This window comes from Rhagoletis zephyria, unplaced genomic scaffold (assembly GCF_001687245.7).
Source record: "Rhagoletis zephyria isolate East Lansing unplaced genomic scaffold, Rhagoletis_zephyria_1.1 Rzeph_scaffold_01921, whole genome shotgun sequence".
Lineage (NCBI taxonomy): Eukaryota > Metazoa > Arthropoda > Insecta > Diptera > Tephritidae > Rhagoletis > Rhagoletis zephyria.
In genome coordinates this window covers 52,583-65,106 of record NW_016159005.1, presented here as the reverse complement: position 1 = coordinate 65,106, position 12,524 = coordinate 52,583, and the positions used below count along the sequence as shown (strand labels likewise).

General features: G+C 33.1%; 1 protein-coding gene across 1 annotated transcript; it reads left to right on the top strand.

The window, feature by feature from the left end:
- The first annotated feature begins 1,362 nt into the window (after positions 1–1,362).
- Positions 1,363–4,404, top strand: LOC108365589 (inositol monophosphatase 1-like). The gene is made up of 5 exons (XM_017619647.1): positions 1,363–1,894; positions 1,988–2,121; positions 2,189–2,557; positions 3,363–3,747; positions 3,803–4,404. The coding sequence occupies exons 1-4, from the start codon at positions 1,823–1,825 to the stop codon at positions 3,625–3,627; spliced, it is 840 nt and encodes a 279-aa protein (XP_017475136.1). The 5' UTR covers positions 1,363–1,822; the 3' UTR covers positions 3,628–3,747; positions 3,803–4,404.
- Positions 4,405–12,524: the final 8,120 nt, after the last annotated feature.

The following is a 12,524-nucleotide window of genomic DNA, read 5'->3' as shown; positions in this document are numbered from 1 at the left end:
TACCAACAAATGAGGTAATTCGCTCACAAAATTGTGTATGGCGAATTACGTAATTCGAAGGGTAATTGGAGTGCGAATTATGAATGAGAGAGCGAACTACGTAATTGGGGTGCCGTGGGAAAGCCGTATAACCTTCAAATATTTGATATCAATATATCAATATATATCGGTTACTAAGACGTATTGGCTAATTTACTAATCGAATGCCTTGTAGACTAACATTTTCGAATTTATTAGATACATTTTATAAATGCTGCTAATTCACAACTCAACACTGTGTGGTGTCTACAACTGGCAACCGTAACAGTTTGGAAGCTAATGTCAATAACAAACGACAGCCATAACATTTTACAGCTACTGAATGTATTGAGGGTAAGTGATGCCATATAGACAAAATAAGTTAAATTTAAAGTTAAGTAATTTCCGCTTGAGGGAGAATTTTCGTTAAATAAGAATTCAGTTCTAACAACTAAGTGTTTGCCAGTACAATTTATCCTAATTTCAATGGAAAATATTTAAATTAATTTATGAATTGTAAAACTTTTCAACGAAATAAGTTGATTGTATTTTATTAAGTACAAATTATGTAGGATTTATTAAGCTGTCTCATTGCTTTACATTTCATACACAAAATAGTTGTTTTGTAACTATGTATTTAAATAAGAGCAAAATGCGACGATTAATAAATTTAAGTAATTCTCTTTATTATTAAACGTGCTTTTAGTTAACTTATTTGCCTAATGATTTCGGGCTTTTGTGTCCAAAATGGTAACCCGATCCAAAAAATGTTTACGGACTTGAGGTCAAGGGTCCAAGCTTTATTTTAAACCCTAGTTTTGTAGTTTTCTCTCACTAATTTATTAACAAAATTCGGTTTGAAAAACACACATGTTTGGGAATTTTGAAGTTTGTTTGCGCAAAAATACCGTGGATCACGTAGACGGAATTGGACTGATAAGGGTTTTTTTTTAAAGCGCTTCTGAAGGCCGCCAACGGGTCTGTTTAAGGGTTCGAGAGGTCAGGTATGACTTTTTACAAAATGTGGNTGAATTTTGAAGTTTGTTTGCGCAAAAATACCGTGGATCACGTAGACGGAATTGGACTGATAAGGGTTTTTTTTAAGCGCTTCTGAAGGCCGCCAACGGGTCTGTTTAAGGGTTCGAGAGGTCAGGTATGACTTTTTACAAAATGTGGACTGCGAATTTTATAGTAGGTGAGGTATCAAAAGCCACGCCCCTCCCTTTTCGCCCACTAAACCAAAAACAGTGGGCAAATAACTAAACATCCCTGTGCTTTTTGGTGTTTGGGGTTAAGGGGAAGAAAAATTCCCTTAAACAGAACTGAACGTAATAAATAAATTCACTAATGTGGCAGCGTTAATATTACTCATACGCACTGCCAACGCGCCATCGCACTGAACATCATTCTCGTATTTTTAACTTTTTATGCACATAATTACTTTTTGTATCCGGCGAAAGAGAAATATTTGCATTTGCCTGCTGTGGCAATTGGATTTACCAGACATTTACGCAAGTTCGTAGTTAAAACTATATTCGCTTTGTTGGACTGACGACTGCTGCTACTTAATTAAATTAAATATATTTTAACTTTTGACCGATAATTTCCGCGACGTATTGTGAAAGTATAATTAAAGCAATCGGTAGTAATTTTCGGACTAACGACTAACACGGCTTGGATTCGCAGTTCCTATTTTCTACTGAGACGCATAGCTTCGCAACAAATCGTTTATCTATCGGTGGAAAATTCCATTTCCTCGCAACTTATACACACAACCGCTTGGAGAACCACGATTATTAGAAATATGGGCGATTGCAGTGTTGACTTGGATAAATGTTACGAAGTTGTGTCACAGTTGGTAGACAAAGCTGGAGCGGTAAGTTTGTGTAGGGCGTTTTGAAGCTCCTCCTTTACGGCAGGATTGTGACATGTATGTATATACAACCGATGTGTTCTTAATCTCTTATAGTTGGTGGCTAAGCGTAATGAAACCCGTCAAGAGTTTGAAGAAAAGGCAAATGATATTGATTTGGTCACAGCCACCGATAAGGAGGTGGAGCAAATGCTTATTCAGGGATTGCTCGATTCATTTCCCGACCATAAGTGAGTGTGCTAATGGGTAAACAAAAAGGTTTTTCATTATTTATTTTCACTTTTTGCTCGCCTATAGATTCATTGGAGAGGAAGAGAGTGCTGCTGGTGGAACACCGAATAAGCTGACAGATGCGCCCACCTGGATTATTGATCCAGTAGATGGCACTATGAACTTCGTACATTCCTTTCCACACTCGTGCATTTCAATTGGCTTGAAGGTGAACAAGGTCACCGAAATTGGCATTGTTTACAATCCAATGCTGCAACAGCGTTTCACTGCACGCCGCGGTCAGGGTGCCTTCCTCAATGGACGTCGCATACAAGTGAGCGGTCAAAAGGAATTGGGGAAATCTTTGATTACCACCGAATTTGGCACAGCACGTGATACTGAGAAGCTGAAAATAATTTTCGAGAATTTCCAGAAAATTATACCCAAGGTGCATGGGTATGTATGAATGTTTTTACTTATACATATATGTATGTAGACATATATATCGTCGTTTAAAGTGTAAAACCGCGCATCAGCAAAATGCAAAACCGAGTATGTGAAGTTGTAGAAATTATTTTCCAGAGCGTAAAAACACTCATATTTCTTTTTTATAAAGCAACGGCATTTCTGGGTAGTATATTTCAGGACGAATGGATAAGGATTGAGTCAAGNAAATGGTTCTCTTTTTTATAAAGAAATCGCATTTCTGGGTAGTATATTTCAGGACGAATGGATAAGGATTGAGTCAAGAGCTTGTGTGAGCAAATCCAATTTTTCGCACACAATGTCAGTTACGCCGTTTTGCAGAATGACGATACGCGGTTTTGTACTTTAAACGACGATATGTATGTAGATAATATACCCGCAAATATGTTGTTGAGCGGATATCTCCAGTATGATGCAGATAATTTCATTATACTACATACATATTTGTTTTTGCAAGTGGTTAAATTTAATTGAGTGCTTAACACGAGTGTTCCACGTGTCACTTATTCTCCCGTCTTGCTTGNAACCCGCAAATATGTTGTTGAGCGGATATCTCCAGTATGATGCAGATAATTTCATCATACTACATACATATTTGTTTTTGCAAGTGGTTAAATTTAATTGAGTGCTTAACACGAGTGTTCCACGTGTCACTTATTCTCCCGTCTTGCTTGCCATCAACATACAAATATGTATGTATGTACCATAGACATACACACTATACATGAGCACTTATTAACTGAATTGTTTTTTTTTGTTTCTTTAATTTTGCTAGCATTCGCATGCTGGGTGCTGCGGCGCTCAATCTCTGCATGGTCGCTCTAGGTGCGGCAGATATTAATTTCGAATTTGGCGTTCATGCTTGGGATGTATGCGCTGGAGAGCTGCTAGTGCTTGAAGCAGGTGGCGTAATCATTGATCCGACAGGCGATAAATTCGATATCATGTCTCGACGTGTATTGGCTGCTTCTAGTGAGGAATTGGCGCAAGAGTTTGCCAAGCAATTAACACAGTTCTATCCACAGCCACGAGATGATTAAGTTGGGGATCGAATTTATATCACTCAAAGATGTATATTTTATGGCTGCGTGCAACAACAGCAATATTGTGAAGTTTGAAATTATATACTCGTATGAATGTATACCAAGTATTTTTTTTAGGAACTTAAATGCGTATCGTATTTGTAACTACTTTTTTTTGTTGAGTTAAAGCCNAGAACTGTTAAAAAAGGTAGTGGAAATTTTATGCAAATCTAAATATAAAGTTAAATTGTGTACTTCATTGTGTGAAAGCCACAAATATTTGTTGTAGTAAATTTTCAGTGTCTCAAAGAGGTTAATAAAATGTTCCTTAAATGCGTATCGTATTTGTAACTACTTTTTTTTGTTGAGTTAAAGCCATTGTAAGAGTATATAATATGCACATGAAAATTAACCAATTATTAAACATTTGTAAGCAAGTCTGAGTATCTTGTAAATCGTTTAGTGCCCATTTCTCACACCTGAAAATAGGAAATATTTAGTTGTAAAATTATGTACTATTGAAATTGATGTACATATATGAATCTCAATAACTCAGGAATGTCAAAACGGCTTAAAAAGTTATTGGCAAGCATTCGAAGTTGCATTAGTTCCTTCAATTATAAATAAATGTTTTTAATAAAACACCAATTGAAATTTTTATTTTTCTATTTATATTGTATGCGCCTTCATATTATATTATCATCATATTTTATGCATGTTCGTATATAAGTACGTCGGTATACATACATATGTAAAGATCTGACTATTTTTTTTTCATAAATAAATATAAATACAGGAATGTGTCGACTGCCTCAAAGTTTTCGCCCTTCATTAAAATCAGCAAACTTCTCATTATGTACTTATTATTTTCCCAAAATGTTTCTTTGCAATAGATCGCTCTTGTCATCTTGTAAGTTTTATCTAGATACACACATGTACTACATGCACTATTTTATTACTATTGCTGCAATTATTCGTTTAATCTGTAGTTTGAATTGCTTTGACTCCTAATTTCTTATTTGTAAACGTATATAATATGTAAATATGTATGCATTCATGAATTAGTAACACTTAACTCTTGTTATCTACCTTCAAGTACTATGTGAAAGAGTAAGCAGAATTACTTTAAAATCAAATAAACTTTTTATTATATTTCTCATGTTTTCACAGCAAAGGCAAACAAAAGTTTTACAGTTGCAAATACCTTTGCATATTTAGTACATATGTACATATTATTATGAATTTATGATTAAGTTGGCATGTTGATACTTTAGTTAAGTTAACTAGAGTAGTTTTTAATGCGTGTTAGCATTTTTGGAGGAAGAAGAGCAAGATCTTTAATTTAAATTGTTATTCAGTTGTAATTGATGTATGGCCTCTATTGTATTGACATACATACATATGCACATATATAGGTGAGATAAGTGATTTATATCTCTGTTTATTGGCTTATGGATATGTTACGCATACCTTACATACCTTTGCGACAAGAGTACATACATATGTATGTATGTATGGACATTAACTTACATATGCAAAATAAATTTGGTTATTCTACATGGAAAAAGTGTGTGGCTAATATATAAATAATCTAAAGCCATGTTCATATGTATGTACATATACTAATCTTACTAATTTCTTCTACGCGCTCTTTTCTATATTTCTACTTGTGTGTGCATTTTTCACATTAAGTAGTATTTCATGAAATTTTCATAAAAAATTGCAAAATTTGACACTTTTACTTAAGTATTTTTTAATAAATGTATGTATTAGTATAATTTCAAATGTTCTATATTCAACGGTATACAATTTGTATTCGTAATCATACTGTATAAATGTAAATTTATTTTAAGTAAAAAATTTATTTTATTTGTGTTTAAAAAACGTTCTTGCTAAAGTTATAAAATCACGTAGTTTTTATATAAAATCTTAATTTTTGTTTTTGTACAAGTACGTAATAAAATTAGAGAACGTGAGTGAAAGACTGCAGGGAATGTAATGGAGCAAACGGTGAATTTAAGTACGATTTTTTCTACCATAATACGAACAGAAAGGAAAAAATATTCGCAATAATTAATATATGCATGTATTTATATTGTGTATCCGTGATGAAAACAAACCCAATCTTATAAAATTATTTAGGAGTATATGTATATTAGGGCGGGTCGAAAATTTAATTTTTATCAAATCCTTTGGTAATAGTGAAAATATATTATATCATGAGGTCAGCAACAAGCCTGTAAAGTATTAACCGTTTATTTTAATTGCAAGAGCCCGCGCTTCGGCCCTCAAGCTTCACAAAGCACACTGGTCGAATAAGACGGATTCCTGGTAAAAATTCAGGGTTCAGCAAAAAGTTTTGGTGGACATCATATGATAATGAATCTGTAAACGCCAACAAAAAAGTCAAATATCATCTCTGGCAGCCTTTTAATTTAAGGTTATTCTCAAACTTATCTGTTTTTCAACCAAATTTTAATGTAAAGAAAAGTCTCAACAAGTCTCGCCTTCAGTTTGGTAATTATTACGTACCGATCGAATATTTCTCAAGAAAAAAAAAATCGACACAAATTTCTGTTAAATTGTGTGAATAACTTCGAAATATAAGCAAACTATTACGGAAAAATTTAAAAACCGCGACAAATGTGTTGCTTCGGTTACTAATGAAACCATTCCGCTCCAATTTTCAAGATTTTCTACGTGACATGTCGTGTCACGGGTTTTCACGCGTTTCCGTGAGCGGTTTTCATAGACAAATCACGTAGTTTCCGTGATCGTGCGTGACTGAAATTTTTGCTGGCGTGTCAATTATATAGAGGTAAGAGGTAAGCCATGTTTTCTTTCAGTTTTTAGTACCAAAATTGTCATCGTGGCCAATGTCATCTAATAGTAAAGCACAAAATGAAGAGCTCCGACGACAAATTACGTTGTCAGTTGCAATATAACGTGCAGCCGAAGTTATTTCCAAGCGCCGAACTACTCCGAGCGACTGCTCTGCATTACACGTAACTTACTTTGTAAAGCGGCTCAGAAATATGTCTGATACCAAATGCACATTCTAAATTCCTACTTACATAAAGCTGCCACGTCTTTGTTAAAGTAAGAGAGATTCGTCAGTGAAGTGGTAAGGATCGCCGGGTGAAGTGTAAGTTGCTGGTAAGGTATTGCCCTTCGGCTGCACGTTATTTTGCAGCTGACAATGTAATGTGTCGTCGGAGGTGTTCATTTTGTGCTTTACTAGTAGATCACATTGGCCATGATGACAATTTTGGTACTAAAAACTGAAAGAAAACATGGCTTACCTCGTACCTATTTTCCCAGTGGGTGTGTTCATGCTTGTGCGATAAAGCCTATTTATATGAAATGCTATTCATATAAAGTTTCAATTTGAAAAAAAAAATAAATAAATCCGTGAAGAAGCGTGCGTGATTAAAAAACTAGGCGTCGTGAGCGTGCGTGAACGTGATTGAAAAAAATATAAAAGAACGTGAGTGCACGTGATTCACAAAACCATCAACGTGAGCTTGCGTGAACGTGAGCAAAACTCACGCACGCGCCCATCTCTAACATAAATGGACTTAAAATGGACGTGCTCATCTAAATTTTATTTAGTTAATATACATATGCACTTGTGTAGGTGTGTGAAACTACTATTTGCTAATCAAATGATTACTAATCTTGGACATTCGTATTTAATTTCATTTACCACTATTTTGATACTGACCAAACTGCGTGACCAAGTCCATGGTCATTTAAATAGTATATAAACATCCGAAAACCTAAAAATCTTTCAAATAAATCTCGTCAAAGCTCTTTAATTTTCACTTGGTTACTAAAGTAATGAAGAATTGAAAACTCGTACGGGAAAGTCATCGCTTTTGTAAGTTTTTCTAAATATCTCGAAAACTTGTAGTCTTATTGAAGAATGATATATGAACGTGAGATACTCAATTTAATAACCTTTCACTTGATATATCGTCTAGTACATAACATTCCCTAGATATTACCAGCCAAAGTTTAATTTTCCAAATTCATAAACTTTGAATCAATTGCGCGGGTTAAAGATATGTTTTAAATTAATCTTTCGTTGCCAATTATTATTGGATTAGACAATTAAGACAATATAATATTACTATTACAGTGCGATCAAATGCGTTTTATTTTCCCCCATACAAAATTGACCCAGCCTAATGTATACAGTGACTCAAACAAATAAACACGGGTTGATTTCCTCTAATATTCGATATGTTTTTCGAGCATAATTTTTTTTTATATTCGTAATATTTTTCCATCCAAATATTTTTTGTTATTTTTATATAAAAATAACGTCTAAATCGTGTAAATCACAGATTCAAACTTTATACAAAATTTAGGAAAATTCAACAAATTTTCATAAAAATTTCAAATTTTTATTCAGTGTTTAGAAAATTTTTGGGTATGCAGTTTTATAGTGCAAGTTTCAAAAGGCTAAAAAATCGCGTTGATTTTTGAGAATTTTTTTTACGGATTTTTGCACTTTTTTCATATAAGTATGAATTTCTTATGTAACAAATCTAATGGTCTCTTAAATGTCTCTGTGTACCTTGTGTGCAAACGACAGCTTCTGTAGACAGCTAATATGTCTGGAATTAAATTCCAAGTTTCTAAAATTTTAGTATTAACAAATTGAAACAAGTTCAGTTTATCAAGTGAAGTCATATAACTATACATAATAAATTTGAGTGTTTCCGATAACTCCTTGAATTCAGAAAACCTCGATGAAAATTCGTCGATGAGGGAATTTGGTCTGTCTGGTTTTTGATCTAAATCAAATCTGATTTTAAATTTGTTAAGTTTGGCAAACATTTGCAATTTTTGGAAACAATGGGCCGTATTTATAGTCAAAATAAAGACGAATAAAGCCTCAAACCTTCGTTTATTTAATGCCTCCGAAGATATGAGGTTTATTATTTTTGAGAACGGAGGCCATTAGATCACCAAGGGAGACGAAGCAATGCTTTTCGCACAAAGCTTATTGATTAATGATGTAACAGAACTCAAGAATCGAATGTCTCATGTGGATTTTGGCTCTTCCGAACTCTTTTCTTGGGTGTGAGTAGATCTTGCTTTGATTTCCAATTTAAACAAAAAAGAGAAATTGTGTTGATTAGGTAGAAAAAACTACTACTGGTAATTAAGGAATTGGGTCCTCAATTAATACCGTGCCTAAATTATGCGTGCCTTAGGTTAGCCAGCCCTGACTTATTACGTTTCAACTAATCATGCCAAATGTGAAACAAATCAGAGCATAAATACGGTGTTTCAAAATATTTCGACTCTAGCGCCACCTAACGAGATAACTTTTGGCAAAAATGTTTCTGCGTACATAACCAGTATATATTATAAAAAGCAGCCAAATCGCCCAATAAATAAGTTAGATATAGCACTTTTAATTTTGTGTTTATTTTGATGTACTTACACGGGTGAAAGTCATTTCTTAAATAAGGGCAAGATTTTACATGGGTACTTAAATTTTAGCACTCCTCAAACATTTGTATCAATTTCAAGTGAAAAGTTTGCAGTCGGCCGCAAGCAGCGCATGTATGTATGTACATTACGGTGGTCCAAAAACAGTAAAGTCGGAATTGTAATGCCCTCACCCCCTATGATTGTTCTATAACGAAATAAGTAGACCCCTATTTTTTATTTATTTTGAAATCAAAAAATATTTGGAGGCCGCTCAAAGCGCTCAAAGTTTTCCATGTATTTTTATATGGGAAAAAACAACTTTTCGTAGAAATGGTATAGAATTCTTGAAAATCAATATTTTTCGATCGGAAAACTCTGGTTCTCTGCAGGAGACTTTCAATAATAATACCCAATTGTTTATTTAACAATTTTTAATACTAACGATTTTTATTGGTCATTCCATTCCCTTGGTTTTTGGCGGACCTATAAATAATAGTTGCAATGAAAAAATGGTTGAATAAACATTTGAGTATTATTATTGGGAATCTCCTGCAGATAAACAGAGTTCTCCGATAGAAAATTATTGATTTTTAAGGATTCTATACCATTTCCATTGTTTTTTCCCCATAAAAAATACATGGAAAACTTTAAGCGCTTTGAGCGACCTCTAAATATTTTTTGATTTCGGTATAGAACAATCCTAGGGGGTGAGAGCATAAAAATTCCGACTTTACTTTTTCATATGCACCCTAATGATGTACATTATACATATGAATTTCAATGACTTAAATAAAGAAAACGTTTCAAATATTTATGTAGAATCAAAAGAGGTATCTAGAAGCGTTGGTTTACGGCAAAGAGATTAAAATATGTCGGGTGAGAGGTTTAGTTTTAGAATAATGTATGCATGCGCATACCTATTTATCTAGACCCTGTGTACAGATGAGAGTACGTAATTTAAAAAAAAAATACTCCAAGCAATGGGTATTATAATGATAACAGAAAAATGAAATGCAAAGTGACTTAAATAACTAAAGGCGTTTTCTATTCTGGAAAAAATTTCACCTTCTTATATGGCAACATTTTAAAGAAAGAGCACGCAATATGAACGTGATGATGCTGAGAGAAGAATACGAAACTTGGCAGCCCTAGCGCAGGGCAGAATGTCGAGAAAATAAAACTCTATAAGTACGTACGTATTTGGATGCCTCGCTCGTTTATGTAGATATGTTGTTATGGACATATTTCAAGAATCTGCTTGCCAATGTGGTATGGATATTTTGGAGTGGAGAACGATGACTTCTAAATAACAAATTGACAAATTATTTCATTTAAAACCTTTTGTTTATTAAAATTTCCACCTGACACTTTTATTTACGTTAGCTCTGATCCAATACTTTTCGTGTAAAATCCTGTAAAAATGGCAAACAGCAAAATTACTCTCTGAAGTGAGAGTAAAAAGTGAGTAACAACAAAAAGTACGGGAACAAAAAAAGCATTTTTCCTTCGCTTGACACTTTTCATGATTTTACCAGAAGAAAAAGTTCGGTTAAAATCTTGCAACTTCATTCCCTACACAATTCTCCAAAAATCGTTCTCATTTACAGGATTTTGGAGGAATTTAGAGTACGGGATCATTTTTCCTGTAACTTCCTGCAAGTTCGTGTAAAACGTGTAAGTTCATGGAGTACTGCGTCAGAGCTGTTATCATTCACACGCACAACCGGAAACGAGTCGAACCCAATACAATTTTGCGACAGTTCTATTTGAGGTTATTTCATGCGGTTACCGGAGGCTATCGATGTTGGTGTATTTTCGTAAAAACGAAGTAATACTGCTTTAACTTGCATATACATATGTATATCGAACATTTTTCCGATTTTAAGCATTGAAATGAGAAAAAACACTATTTCTCGATATACGGCCATTAAGTAGTTGAAGTCATACTATTATTTTAGACTATTATTTTTACACTACGAATATATAATTTTTACTTGAATGTTCAAATGTACACTACTGGCACGTTTTTTATTTTAATTTTCGCAAAATTTGCCACTTAAAAAGTGCAAATTACGCGCACAGTAAAATTGCAAGATTTTTAATAGCCGGCCGGTGCATGCTTGCATTTTACAGCTATTCGATCACNGGCACGTTTTTTGTTTTAATTTTCGCAAAATTTGCCACTTAAAAAGTGCAAATTACGCGCACAGTAAAATTGCAAGCTTTTTAATAGCCGGCCGGTGCATGCTTGCATTTTACAGCTATTCGATCACAATTGCAGTTATAACGTGTTCATACTTATAAAATTTCTTTATATGTGAGAAATTCTAGCAAAACAGTGATATACATACATAAGCGATTGCGAGATTCATTTCATGAAAAAAACTGGTTAAATCTGCTAAAAACTTCATACGGTATAGCAGCTAAGATTTAGCTAAATATCCTAAGAAAAATTCAATATCAAATAATATGCTGAAATAGGGAAAATAGCCCCAAACAAATTTGTTTGACATTTCTGTACTTAACTTTCCTCTAATTTTCCTTAGCACTGCAAAATCAAATAAATTTGAGATGATAAATTTAATTTATTGAGTTTAATTTTTATGATAAAATAAAACATAACAAAATCCTTGTTTATGTAATAAAAGTTGAAGTTTTATTTAGAAAAAAAATGTATGTATATCTACATAACTAATAATGGTTTGTAGTCGTTTGCTTTTTATTTAGTTTTTTCTTTTTTACTTGAATGCTCAAATTTCAAAAGTAAAATATTGTTGTTTTTATGCAGCTATTATATGATATACGTATGCATGTATGTATAAAAAATATTCAATACAAACAAAATAATAATTAATGCGCAGTGTTGTTGCTGTGATTGCCACTTACAATATACATATACTCAGGCCTTAATGCAATATCAATAAAAAATACATATGTAGATGCTTATGTATACAAACTCTTATATTGTATATAAACAAATTACAAAAAAAACAGGAAACTTATACATTTACACACATATATTTCAATGAGAAGGACGAAAGCGGTATATTTAAATTTGTATTTTGGATGCACATATGAACATATGAACCTATGAATGTATGTATGTATGTATATATATGGTTGAATGAATGTTTATTTATAAAATGTTAAAATATGTATCTATGCATGCGAAAGCATTGATGTACATACATACATATTTTGAATGAGTGAAATACAATGCTCACAATGATACTTAATATATATTTTAGAGTTTTTTTTTTTAATTGTAAACATAGTATATGTACATAGTTTAGTAAGGCTAAGTCAGTATGAAAGTCAGCGCATTCTTTATTTTGGAAGATTTCGAAAGTAAAACCTCAACTTAGTGGTAGCTGATGCCCCAAAGTGTCGAACACTGGTACATATAAATATGTCGTATATGTACGCATACATACATACCTACACTTCCATTTGCATTTATGTATATA